We start from the raw sequence: 14,233 nt of genomic DNA on the forward strand, positions 1-14,233 counted from the left end.
TCAAATGATACGGAGTACATCATATTCGATAATAGAAGTATGTATGTTGAACCCTTGCGAGTAAAAATAATTTTGTTAACTATTCAATAACTTCACTTTTCTTTTACACCCTTTATAAATTATATTGTTGATTGTTGATTGATGTTGATACTCATCAAACAACTACTCCGTATAATATTAAAGGTTGATACGATAATTATTATTAATTAATTATTATTAATTATTATTTTATTATTAATTATTAATTATTAATTAATTATTATTAATTAATTATTAATCCTACATAGTAAAAGATGCGACCTTTGTGGTTGTTTTGGCCACACCTACTTTATCAAACGACATCAACACCCCAACTTTCAGAATTACCCCCTCAACTAAGTTTGAATTTGCTACTATTACAAGGGTGTAAAATATAAATTTATTTATTAATTTAAATTAAAAAACAACATTCACCATAAACTTCACCGGGTCGTATCTTCATACTCGCCGCGTTTTAATTTACACCGCTGCCACCACGAAACTTGAAATAATTTTACGAACAAAATGCGACTAACTACGTTCGAAACAGATTTTTTTTTAAAAAACGCCAAACACACCGACATCTAAATCGGGTCTTTACACATGGGTCATTTCCGTCTCTGTACATACAAATCGCTACGTTAAATATTAATATGCAGACCAAAAACCACGTCGCATCGTGCGGGCCGTTTTGGACTAGTTTAAATCAAAGTTCATTTATAATAATTATTAAACAGTTTATTATCACTAGAGACAAAGTTTAATCAAATTTTTCTAATCATACGAATTTTAAAACAAGTAACACTTTTTATTAAACGGACCTAAATGTTATCATTTCCGATTCTCCAATTTTCTTTTGCTTCACTCATTTAGTCAAATAATTTGAAGATCGCTTTGAACTTCTTCAGTAATTTAAATATCTTTGAGTTTTGCCGGTTCTCAAATACAATGTTTCAACGGTATCAATATTGAATCTATCTTGAATTTTATATCTTTTATCATCTTTCCCAAAAATCTCTTGAATCATCCATAATATGTTAGCTCCAACAATTGTCATCATATTTCATGCTTGCTTTTTCCCACTATTTTTCATAAAGTTAAAGAGTAGAATAGATATGAAAGCAACCACATCACATTAGACGCCGTAGATGTTGTGCAGGAGGAACATTTTAGCCTGTATATATCAACCTCTCTGCACCCTTGTATATCATTTGATTTTGTATACATTGTGTTAACATATACATGATGAAGATCAAGATGTTTACTTCTGAGTCCACCTTGGCTGATCGCGCACCAATCTTGAAGAAGAAGATATCGTCTTCTAAAAGTTTGCTTATACGGGGTTCTCCACCTGTCTGGTTTTCCACACGATTGGGGCCACTAGCATCCACACTACAAAAGAGAACAGAGACAAATTGAATGATTTGTTGTGATATAGTATTTCAAACATTAAACCATTAATAATAATTAACAAGGATAAAAAACTTACAGTAGACACAGACTGCTAGCCACTCATTGATAATTCTGACCCAAGTACTAGTCCAACCGACATCAATCGTCCACCTGAGAAGTAGGGATATATGTAAATGAACTGTGATATCAAGCTATTTTGATTAAAAAGCGATGATAAAAAGCCCGCGTTAACTGAACGTTAAAAAAGTGGTTAATCAAAATAAAAGTAAAAAAGTGGTTTTCGTTAAAAAAAACGTTTTGCTTAACCACCTGAGAAGGTGGTTTTCGTCGGTTGGTTAACCGAATGTTAAAAAGTAGTTAACCGACCGTCAACCGACTTTGCAGGTGGTTAACCGAACGTTAAAAAATGTTCAATTAACCTGAGAAGATGGTTTTCGTTGGTTGACGGTCGGTTAACTGAACGTTAAAAAAATGGTTAACGGGTCGGGTAATAGAACAGTGAAAGAAAACGGTTAACGGTCGAATAATTAAACGTTAAAAAAATAAAGGAGTAAAAAAGGAAGTAAAATAAAAGTACAATAAAAAATTATTGAAAAAAAGTCTCTAAAGAAAAAGGTTTGCCAAAATACCCCCGAAGTTGGGGTATTTACGGTGATGCAATCGTGAATAGTAACCCTTCATCACAATAATTATTATTGCTATTGCTAATGCTAATGCTAATGCTAATGCTAATGTTGAATTGCGATAACTTACTTTTTCATGGGGTGATTAGAACTCCAACCAATTAGTAGCATTGCAAAGTACATAGTTCCAGTTGCAAAAACAAGATGAAAGAATACAAAACTATAAGGAACATCATCTTCATCCTGTTTCTCATCCTTTCGAAACTGCATATATAATTATCAAATAACTCAGAATCCAGAAGTTGTATCAATTGGCCGACTGACATGATGATGAAACAAAGTTTAATTTACCTGAAAACATTTAGAATCGATGCCTGTTGAAAATGTGGCAATCACCATTGCAAGCAACGCAACAATAAAGCTCTGCAACAATACGATGGCACATCATCATTTTTTAATCCCTTTAGTAGATATTTAATTTTTTTTCAAATGGTACACTAATTTCACGCAGGATACAAACGACCGATGCTGAAATCTGTGTTGTCAATATGTATATTATTACGATTCCTTGAAATGTGGCAACGTTGAGAGGTTACGAAAAGTTTACAAGTATCACAAGTCAAAAACTTACTATGAGAGTTAGCCAGTCCCTTGAGCCTTCAGAGTTCCTCAGACATTTTTTATCTGGTGGTTCACTGTAGGAAAAGAGCATATGGTCAAATTTGAAGCATATAAATGATTTTGTACAACTAAAAAAGTAGAAGGTTTTCCCTGTTCAGGCTACCCGGGAGGGCGAGTAATCCGACCCCATACTCTGATGTACGCAGCTCAACAGGAATACTGAATACTCCCTGGCTGTTTCCAACCATCTCTGGCCACCCGGGTCAAAATGACAATTAGTACAACTAGAATTGGTATATTGGGCTAGTTGGGTAACGGGTCAAAAATGAGCAACATACCCTTTTGCTTTATCTAAATTTATAATTTATAATTCACCCGTTAGAGGTATATAGCCCCAATCTTTATCTACCCATTTACAATAAAATGGGGGGAATTTGCCACCTCAATCCCAATACTGAAAAGTAAAAACTGTACCTTCTAATAGCGGACCAGCATAGGAACACGACGTACAACCCCATAAAACCTGGAGTCAAGAATCCAGCGCTAATCTGTTTTAAAAAAATGATTAACTTGATGAGCATGCGATTAGAAAATGTTTAAGATAATATGATGGTTGAACTTACTTTTGGGTGAAGAGAGACAATAGTCATAAGTAGTATGAGTACAAGCGTCCATGTGATAAAGAAAATGTTAAGCACGCAAGTTAATTGTGGCGTGTACCAAATGTACATCAAAGTGATCCCAAATATGCACACGATATATGCAGTAGTTGCAAGAAGCGTGAAATGGATATGGCTGTAGAAAAAACACAATTATGGAAATTATGAATACTTTGAACACTGCAATAAGACCACCATTGCAGCGCATATAATTTGTTAATAATTATATTTTGTTAAACGGAAGTTACCATTTCTCTGCATATTTTTGTAATAAACAACAATCATTTAGCCATGTAATGAAGCTGATTATGCTGATTAACTGAATTAGCAGAAAGATCCTGCAAAACGTCATAACCAATACGATTAATTATTTATCCGTGTTGGTACCAGAAAATAATGAAGTTACAAGGATTAAATGATTAAAGTACCCTGCGCCAAAATGTGCAAGATCCCCTGCCATATAAAAAGGACGTATCAGTACACGTTTATGATTTACATACATACCTTTAAACACATAATATCGTTCTGTTTAACCAACTATATATACTAACCGTATATAAGAATAAGATGTTTAGGAAGACAGAATGATAGGACGATTAGTGAGATCATGAGAAAGATCTTGGCAGACCACCAACCAGAATGCCATAATTCTTTACGCCCGTGCAACTTTGAGGTACCACTGGTTGAAAATAACATTATGACATAGAATATCTACTATATCATTAAGGCCTTCAACATCATGTCTTATTCCGTAAAATGAGTCCTTTTTTATATTTAAAAATTAACATATAAACGATAATTTCTTTCTAAAAAAGGATACAAAACATCCCAAGCTCACTCTTAGTACTCCTTCCGAACCTAAACAGTCTTTACCACCGTTACAGTTTTTGAATTCTGCAAAGAACACAAAGTTATGAGACATCTAATGAACCAATTTGATATGTTGCAATGGATTAAAGTCAGATGAAAGTTAACTGGTGATATGAATAAGGCTTACTATGCATTCCGGACAATGTGGCTTGGCCATAATCGCGTACGGCCCAAGCAAGCAAGTTTGCTAATAGAAACATCACACTATACACATATCTAGCCATCCAAGGGTTGGACCCATAACGAAATTGGGCCCACCAAGGCCCATCTAAGATCTTGGCGTAACGGTTGCTGTTATCACTTGTTGCATCCAAATTCCCAGCTTCAAGTTTCGCAGTAGTCATTTGTTATGATCAATTATCCAGAAAGAGCTAGTGGATTTAATCCACTAAAGCTCTCTTCTCATCTGCAATCTAAAGAACTGTTAATAATATGTTACAAATACTAAAAAATGAAATATAACATGGAAACAAATTGAACTTTGTACACTTATAAAATGTTAATGTGTTACCTAGAGCCTGGACAGACCATGAGCTATCAATTTTAGTACTAAAAGGGAAAAACAAAAGTACTCTTCAAGATGCAACTTTTTGGTTGTATTCTAACTTACAAAAATAAAGCTTGAAAGCAGGTTCTATAGGTATCCTAGGTTTACGACTTTGCATTATTCTTAAGCTTAATTTAACAGAACAACCTATGTTTAAAGACTTTGTATCGTCTTAATGTCACATGGGTTGGCCACTATCATTGATGTCATGTAGATATGTGAATGTTACTGAATTAACCATGGCTAGCTAACATAATTCATGAATAAGAGTGATTTCCTATGACAATAACAATTGTAGAATTATATTAAAACCATTTCATAATTATGAATTACAAACTATTAAAACCATTTCAAACATATAAAGTTCATCAGATGCAGTTATGATGTAACCTTACATAAGTTTGTTTTAAGTGGGATCTACAAAAAGTTGGCCTTTTTATTTGGAGGACGAGAATGAAGAGACTTTATGTTAGAACCGAATTAGACAAACGCAACTCAGTTTGATGCCCCATTTGCGATAACGACATGGAAACGGTTGATCACATAATTCACTCGTACCATCTTTCGAGAGAATTGTAGGATCGCATATTTCGTTGGTGGAATGCGGGTAGAGTCTCATATTTGTGTTTGGATGATATGTTTCAAGGAAAAGAAAGAAATTCTAACTCGGGCACGTCCACGAAACTTGTTAGAAAACATGGTTGTAATTGATAATCTGATTGGTTCTTGAATCGTGAAACACTTTCTCAATTTGTTATTTCGACCCAACAAGCCTCGGATATCACGAAATTCAAATTAGGATAAGATAAGAACGCGATTCGATTGCAGGTAAGAACAATACAAATCTAAGGAGTTAGAGAGAAATCGGAGAATGCATTTTCTGTATTTTTGGTATGAAAAGCAAGTAACTATATTTCTGGAGGGAAAATCAATTTTAATTCTGTTATGAAAATCAAAGGGTGTAACCCTTCATTTTTCGTTTACCGAAACGACACGACTTTTGGAAAAAATTCGTTGACGGACACATTTCGATAAAACATATAGTGTCTTTTCGTTAGCGGGTCCTATTTTGTAGTTTCATGGTGTCTTCTTGACTGACGTAAAAAGTAAAAAGTATTTAACATACTAAAGGCAAAAGGAGCCTACGTGTGTCACAAATTAACCAGTCTAGTTTTATACTTTTATTTACAAAATGTTATCAAAGAAAATGTAACGTGCTGACATGCAACTAAGATCAAGTAGTAAGATTGCATGTTATTGCCTTATTGGGCCAAAAATATCGGTTGTCCAAATGTGAGAAATTCGGAGAAACAACAATATAAACGTTTATTTTCCGGTTTAATATTACGGAGAGACAATAATAGTGTAATACATATTCTTTCTTCAACGTTACCTTATTTATTACCATAATCACCACCCTAGCTTACAATCTTGTGAGATGTCAATATCAACTTTGGAAAAAAAGAGGGTATATAGTTGTAACTTCTTGAGCATCACGTGTTAGATATCTGCTTTTAAATTAAGGGCAGTAATCGACATCCACTCAAATTTAATTTTTTTTTTTTTTTTTAAATATCGACATCCACTCAATACATCTGCAGGTTGACTTTCAACTTATTTTTTTTTTTAATCCTAAACTCTTTATTACAAGTGTTGATATATACCCACCTATGCACGTGTGAACAGCCAAACTTGTCATGATCCAAATTAATCCAAAGCTACCACTCAAGTTGGTTAATTTCTTTTAGGGAGATATATCTCCAACATTCATTTTACTTGTTTCACCACAATTTAAAGTTTTTTTTCTTAAATATCCCTTAATAAATTATAACAAAAAGTTTTAAACAATTTGTGTAAGCTTTTCATTAAGGACAGTTTAGTCAATTATGGTGAAACAAGTAAAATGGTTGGTGAAAATATCATCTCCCTTTCTTTTAAAGACAAAAATTTAATTAAAATATATCTAACGATATAAATGAGTAAGAATTGATGCAGAACCAGACTTGATTAATTCCAATGAAATATTTAACAACTGCTATTGAATACAATTATACAAACCTAGCTAATATTACGCTAAAACAAATATTAAAATAAAATTGACCCGGGTCTAATGTGTAATCCTAAAATAGTCGTTATAGAAATAGAAATGCGTTTGCTTTATCTAAATAACTGTCAATCATATAGGGAATACTCCGTATAGTAGTGCACAACACGATTATTATTTTGTTTCCAATATTTTAATTCATCTCAATGGATATTATCTTTTAATATGAATTATAAACTAACATGATACACTCAAAATACGTCAATACTACGTAGTTAATACGGTGGTATAGTGGTTTATCAATTTTAAAAGAAAAAAGTCCCACCACGTTGATAAATTCATTGAATATTTAAGAAATATTGTCAAAACTTATTTCAATCATTGAATATTTAAAAAAAGGGAGACGATATTTTCATATTGGCTTTTACTTGTTCCACCATCAAATGATGTTTTTTTTTTTTTATAATAACCCTTTATAAATTACAATAAGAAGTTTTGAAAAACTTTTGTAAGTTTATCATTAATTGCATTTTAAAAATTTTAGGTGGAAGAAGTAAAATTCATTGTGAAAATATCACCTTCCTTTAAAAAATGATCTAATAATTTTTAATTTGTAATGAAAACAAACATGCAATATATATTAATTATATAATATGACATAATTCAAATTTACTATTAACATAAATTATGACAAATTATGTATGTTTATTAAGTTAGATATATATGTTATATTGTGAGTATTTATAGTGAATTCATTATATGGTTGTAAATATAATATATATGTAATGGTAAATATATTTGTAATAGTTATTGTGTGTGCATCTATCTATATTTATGTGTTATTATATGTGTTGCGGGTGTTAATAGATATATTATTTATGAAATTTTATCATTTATATTCATATCGATATCAATTTATATCATCCATATTTATTGTTAATCGGATGGATTATGTGGATACTCAATGGATCGAGTGATAATTGTCATTTCTAGTTTGTGCCCATATTATACATATAATATACACTATAGCCATTTTATTTTTATAATTTTTTTACCGTTCATCCAATCAGCATGATGTCATTAATATATACGGTTAATTAATTTTTTAGAAAAACGTCACTTTCATTTTTTTCATCTCGTCGCATTAATTAAATGTATCATCTTCAAACATAACTTTGTTTCATCTTCAACAACAGTTTTATTAGTCAAATGTAACATCTTCACACATTTAATTTTAATTATTAATTACATAGTAAGATATATAGAAAACATTTATAATAAAATACACTAACAATATTTAATTTTACGAATATGAGGTATGAGAATTTATAATAAAATAGAGTAATAATTAGGTTTGCAAGTTTTAGTTTATTACTTTGGCCCAAACAAATTTTCGTTATTAATCGTTGATACTTTGTTGATTGTAGTCTAAAAACAATTTCCCAACATTTCTTGAATATTCAAATTTAAGTATATGATTAACAACTACGGAGTATAAACTTAGGTAGGTAGTTGTGAAGGTAAAAGTCAAAGTCAAACCATGTATATTAGCTAGTTGTAAATTTTAAAAGTCAAAGTTATACCATTTTCTAATTAAGAAAAAAAACAGGGTACCTATAAGGTACTTCTAACAGGAATTGATTCACTTATATACATGGACAGGAATAATGCGGACAAATTAAGCTCAAGATGAGAGGATATATTCCTTCTATTGTTACACATTCGTTGGCTTATATAATACACCTACACAAAAGTTAGGATCTTACCTTTAAAATTTTCAAATTTCGTTGGATACGTAACAAAATGAAAACCAAACTCTTACCAAAAAAGTAGCAAAATATCTCATGATTAGGCGCATATATACGAGTCCTTGCCACTTAAATTAGTAACTTTAATTTCGATACCGAGAATATGGGGTGTAATTGTCTTAACTAACTAATGAAACTTATAATATTGAAGCTGGTAGTTAAATAATTTTTATAATTTGAAAGTAGAAATATAGTAGTATTTTTTAGTCGTGTTTAACAAATTAGTTGAAGCTTTTATAGTTGTAAATTAACTAAATGAAGTAAATATAAAACACATGATAAATAATTATATAGATGATAGATGATAATTATGTAAGGTATTATTCCGTATTTCATAATCTATAAGCGTAGATTAAAAAGCTAGTTCAAATATCTTCTATATTGAAGTTTATTTATAGTTATAAAATTTTGTAATTACAATTAAACAATCCTATTAACTTGAACTAACTAGAAAAAATATACTTAAACAACATAAATTCCGTTGTCAAACAAACTCATACAGAGTAATAAGTAAGGATTAGTTTAAGAGTAGAAAGCTAAGATAGGTTTACTCAGTCACTTATATTTTAAAATAAATTTAATCGCATTTGCCTCGAATATAATTGAAAAATTAGCGTTTATGTAGCTAATTTATATAAAGTCAAACAAATACTCCATAATATTCATGAAAACATTTTTAACGGATACAGAAATTAATCACGAAGTTAGATTGGCCGATCGTATATATTCAGTCAATAACTAATTCCATAATTTTAGTAAAAACCAGAAATTACGCCAGCTAGTAAAACCTAATGAGTTCATGCACAGCTAGGATACAACAGAAAGGGTAACCATTAAAAAAAAAGTACACGTATATTATTATTAATTACGTCACCTTTAACCAAGTTGATTAACTGAAACAAAATGCACAAATCAGACAACAGAGAACGTAACTAAGTTTCGATCATCATCGCATAAGTTCGTCAATTCAGTGTATAGCATCACATTCACGAATAGGAAACGAGCTATAATTAATGATTTCAAATAAAGCGTACAGTGCACAAATCGATTGGTCTACATAATTATCTTAATTTAACAAACTTATCATATTCATATGCCTAGATAACTTAATTTAATTTATAAATAAATAATATATATGTACAGACACACGCATACATGCATTTTAGCAAACACCTGTATGTATTAATTACATGAGATTAGAATGAAGCTAGCTAGTACATACCTGCGCTGAAAACGAGACGGAAATTGAGGTTGATTGTTTGTTCGAGAAGGTAGTTCTAAAGTCTCCGGCGAACGATTATATGAAGTTACCGGTGAAAGATAAAAGATGAATTAAGTTAGTTGAGGAGCAAAAAGCGTGATCAACGAGCAGTCGAGCGACCAGAGATGAATTCCTTTTGAAATAGTCGATGCGAATTTTTTTTTTTCTTTTGCTTTTATGTGTTTCTCTATCTCTATATTTTAAAATCCTTTCTCATCTCTCTTCCTATCGTCTATATATACGCACCCATATAAACATAATTAAAGTGTAAATAAATTATTAATTAAATATTAAATATAAATATAAAAATGAACAAAAATAATAAAGAGGAAATATTTTTCCCTTTTGCCTTTTCCGCTGAATTGATTTTCTGTATATATATTTTAATATTTATTATTATTATTATTATTATTATTATTATTATTATTATTATTATTATTATTACTATTATTATTATATTATTATTATTAATTCAATTATTAATATTAATTCTTATTATTATTATTATGTTATTATTATTTTAATATTCTTAATTGGGTTATTATTATTGTTTATTAATTATTAATTTATTATTTATACTTGTTTTTTTATGGTTACAAAGTCATATGATTACAAGTGTTGCTGTCATGGACGAATCGGGCCGGTTGCACCTTTAAAAAATTAGATTACATAAAAAAAATCTAAAAAATATTTATAATATTTGTTTGATAGTGTGACAATATATCAAAAATCAACTCATTAGTGTCTATGCTATTTAAGATTTATATAACTATATCGTACTTTTAATTAAGGTTTTTTTTTTTTTTTTTTTTTTTTTTGAAAGGCAAAGAAGAATTTTATTGATATAAAACAAATACAGAAAGCGCAAGTATGCGATAGCATACTTTTTGGAGCCAGACAACTATAATAGACCTAAAGCTTCATAAGAGAAGCATACATGAAAAAAATTAAAAGCCGAACAAAATACAAAGAGAAATTCAACCGTGATCTTCAAATGAGCTTGCATTTATGAGCCTCTGATTTCAATCTAGCTTGATTTTCTTCGAACGACTAGAAATCCATTCGAAAGAATTTATTTGAATTTCATTAAGAGCCATCGGTCCATTCCCTTTTTTCTTTCGAAATATTGCTTGGTTCCTGTTTTGCCAAATTGTGTAACCACATATCCATTCAATGGCTTGCCAAAGTTTTGATGTCGAATTTGCAACATTTATTTTCCATTTAAATCTTTCATCTAAGTCGATATCCACTGAATTTCCAATGTTCCACCACCTATAAACTCTACTCCATAAATCCTTTGCGAATGAGCATTTGATTAGAATGTGATCCACCGTTTCGATGTCGTCATCACAAATCGGACACCTTAAGGAATTTAGATCAATGTTTCGTTTATCTAGTTCAACACGTACAAGAATCCTTCTCAAAAGCGCCCGCCAAATAAAGATGCTAACCTTTTGTGGTAGTAATTTATTGCACATAGTTTCAACATCAGAGGCCGAAGATGGCAATATCTTCTGATCAATTATATGCGTGAGGGTTGAAACAGAGAACAAATCGTTTGAGTGTAGGCCGCATTTCCAGGTATCATCCCCGTTCTCGTTGAAACTTAGATTACCAATTATTTTGTGAAGCTCATCTAATTCGCCTAGAGTTCGTCCAGATGGAGGTCTTGCCCAACAACCTGTAACAGTCCAAGTATTCGCAGATTTCACAATACGATCAATAACCAACACATCTTGATTTTCTTCAAGCCGAAACAGCCTTCCAAACCTATCGCAAAGCGCTTGACCATCTAACCAATTATCTTTCCAAAATAGAGTAGAGTCACCTTTATTAACAACCTTCTCAAAATAGTTATGTAACGAAATCCCCATATCATTGAGTTCCTGCTCGATCAACCGCATATTGTTCCAAGATGACCTTCTTTTAAGATTATGGTTTGCAAATGATATACCCAACCCCCCGTCCCGCCCATAAAGATTTTTTATGATTTTAACCCAAAAGGCATTATTTTCGGTTCGAAAACGCCACCACCATTTACCCAATAACGCCAAGTTTTTTGCTTTGAGAGACCCAATATTTAACACCCCTCCCACGTTTCAACTTTGTGCGGAATTATATTATGTTTAATTTAATCTAGATCGTGAGAATCCGATTATAGTTTGCTTGAACGTTGAATAAGATTGTTACATATGAATTCATGTATGAGTAAACTGATGTGCCTAACTTTTGATGATGACATATGCCTAACTTTATCCTTTTGGATAAGTAAATGGACGATTGATATAATGAATGATTTGTGTGCTAAACGTATACTGAGATTATGAATATATATAATGCTTAGATAGGTGTCGCTATTCAGAATCGGTTAAGACTCAACGACGGTGTCGCTATTCAGAATCGGTTAGAACTCAACGACGGAGGCTCTGCTATTCAGAATCTAAAAGACTCAACAGAAAGAAACCAGTAAGGTTTATTATCAAACTTAACCTGATTACAAATGACAACCGAGGCTTCCTTTTATAGGCTTGCCATAATACTATTTACAGATGCTCTGGGACCCACGCACTACGATCGATTACATTATTGATCGTTTACATTATTGTTGTGGCCCGTGCACTTATTTAACTTTAAACATAAACCATACACGTTATCTTACATTATTGGTTCCTATGGCCCACATGGCCAGTACATTAAACACACGTATTTACATACAATAATTACAAGGACACGTTACATAATGTTACATTATTGATGAGGTCCACTGGGTTCCACTAATATATTCGTTGTTATCTTTAGACTACATCCCTCCCACGCTGAAAAAGACATTATTTTCGGTTCGAAAACGCCACCACCATTTACCCAATAACGCCAAGTTTTTTGCTTTGAGAGACCCAATATTTAACACCCCTCCCTTGTACGGCAAAAGAACTTTTTACCATTTGACCCATGAGATTTTTGAGTTATCACCCGACCCTCCCCAAAAGAATTTACGTCTCATACCTTCGAGGACGTTTAGGACACACGATGGGGCACAGAATAGGGAGAAGGCGTAAAATGAAAGGCTACTAAGTACAGATTTGATTAGGGTAAGACGGCCCCCGAATGACATCGATTTAGCTTTCCAATCCGCCAACCTTTTTTCGAATTTTTCAATTACCTTTTCCCAATCTTTTGCTTTATTCATTATTTGTCCAATCGGAAGACCAAGATACGTAAAAGGAAAAGATCCAACTCGACACCCAATGTAGTTCGCCATATCTTCCACATGATTTATAAGGACCCCGATCCCATAAATGCAACTCTTTTCCATGTTCACTTTTAGCCCCGAAAAGATTTCAAAACACTTTAAGAGTTTAAAAAGATTTCCAACGTTTCTTTTATCCCACTCTCCAAAGAATTTTGTATCATCGGCGTATTGGAGATGTGATACAACCACCTTATCAGACCCCACTTATAGACCTCGATATACTTTTGCTTCCAAACCAGGCTTTACAAAAAGATTTAGTCCTTCAACCGCGATGATGAACAAGTAAGGGAATAGTGGATCCCCTTGACGAACTCCTCTCTTAAGTAAAAATTCGTTTGTCGGAGATCCATTAACTAAGACTGAAATCGAAGCCGACGACAAACAAGCATGGATCCATTTTATCCATTATTTGCCAAAACCCATTCGTTCCATTATTTTGAACAAGAATTTCCAATTTATACTATCGAAGGCCTTTTCAAAGTCGGCCTTAAAGATCAAACATCTCTCCTTGTTATGTTTCACAAAATCGACAACTTCATTTGCTACAAGTATACTATCGAGGATATATCTACCCTTTATAAATGCACTTTGTTCAAAACCCACAATTTTACCAATTACTCTTTGGAGCCGGTTTGAAAGGATTTTTGAAATGATCTTGTAATAGCTCCTTATAAGACTAATTGGTCGATATTCACTAAGCTTCACCGGATTTTCAATTTTGGGAACCAAAGTTTGGAACGATGCATTACATCCCTTTGAGATCTCTCCGTGTTGCCAAAACCATTGTAAAGCTTTCAATAAATCAGCTTTTATAAGCCAATAGAAATTTTTAAAAAAAACTAAGGTTGAACTCATCCGGACCCGGGGCCTTATTTGGTTCACATTCCTTTATAGCGTTCCATACATTCGTTTCGTGAAAAGGGGCTTCCAACATTAACACATCTTATGGAGTAATTTCTCTAAAAGGCAGAACATTTAAGCTATCAAAATCAGGTTTTGAGTCATGATTTGTCTCAAAACACTTACAAAAAAGTCGAAAACCGAATTCTTGATTTCTTTTAGATTCTCTTCCCATACACCGTTAATGATCAGACCTCTAATGTTTGATTGGTTGTTTCT

The 14,233-nt window shown here is 32.0% G+C and overlaps 2 protein-coding genes across 4 annotated transcripts; both read right to left on the bottom strand.

Annotated features, from left to right (window-relative positions):
* Positions 1 to 713: 713 nt before the first annotated feature.
* Positions 714 to 10,070, bottom strand: LOC139904259 (uncharacterized). 3 transcript variants are annotated; one of them, XM_071886204.1, is made up of 13 exons: positions 9,826 to 10,070; positions 4,332 to 4,610; positions 4,155 to 4,228; positions 3,886 to 4,045; positions 3,763 to 3,787; positions 3,583 to 3,672; positions 3,299 to 3,470; positions 3,150 to 3,223; positions 2,686 to 2,749; positions 2,406 to 2,477; positions 2,185 to 2,318; positions 1,508 to 1,581; positions 714 to 1,410 (listed from the first exon to the last, which is right to left on the bottom strand). In XM_071886204.1, the coding sequence occupies exons 2-13, from the start codon at positions 4,546 to 4,548 to the stop codon at positions 1,352 to 1,354; spliced, it is 1,215 nt and encodes a 404-aa protein (XP_071742305.1). In that variant the 5' UTR covers positions 4,549 to 4,610; positions 9,826 to 10,070; the 3' UTR covers positions 714 to 1,351. The 3 variants fall into 3 exon arrangements, with proteins under 3 accessions (XP_071742305.1, XP_071742306.1, XP_071742304.1); XM_071886205.1 differs by lacking the exon at positions 9,826 to 10,070 and adding an exon at positions 6,145 to 6,254; XM_071886203.1 differs by having other exon boundaries at positions 715 to 1,410; positions 4,332 to 4,617.
* An 816-nt stretch (positions 10,071 to 10,886) lies between these two features.
* On the bottom strand, positions 10,887 to 11,768 carry LOC139843138 (uncharacterized). The gene has a single exon (XM_071833209.1). The coding sequence runs from the start codon at positions 11,766 to 11,768 to the stop codon at positions 10,887 to 10,889; it is 882 nt and encodes a 293-aa protein (XP_071689310.1).
* Positions 11,769 to 14,233: the final 2,465 nt, after the last annotated feature.

This window comes from Rutidosis leptorrhynchoides, chromosome 4 (genome assembly GCF_046630445.1).
Source record: "Rutidosis leptorrhynchoides isolate AG116_Rl617_1_P2 chromosome 4, CSIRO_AGI_Rlap_v1, whole genome shotgun sequence".
In the NCBI taxonomy this organism is placed as follows: Eukaryota; Viridiplantae; Streptophyta; class Magnoliopsida; order Asterales; family Asteraceae; genus Rutidosis; species Rutidosis leptorrhynchoides.

Bases quoted from the DNA above. Each gene is read 5' to 3' on its own strand.
- LOC139843138 (XM_071833209.1), bottom strand. From the start codon at position 11,768: ATGCGGTTGATCGAGCAGGAACTCAATGATATGGGGATTTCGTTACAT.
- LOC139904259 (XM_071886204.1), bottom strand. From the start codon at position 4,548: ATGACTACTGCGAAACTTGAAGCTGGGAATTTGGATGCAACAAGTGAT. The intron at 3,224-3,298 runs GTAAGTTCAACC...TTTTTAAAACAG, and splicing joins TTGTCTCTCTTCACCCAAAA to ATTAGCGCTGGATTCTTGAC. The intron at 1,582-2,184 runs GTAAGTTATCGC...CCTACTTCTCAG, and splicing joins TCTAATCACCCCATGAAAAA to GTGGACGATTGATGTCGGTT.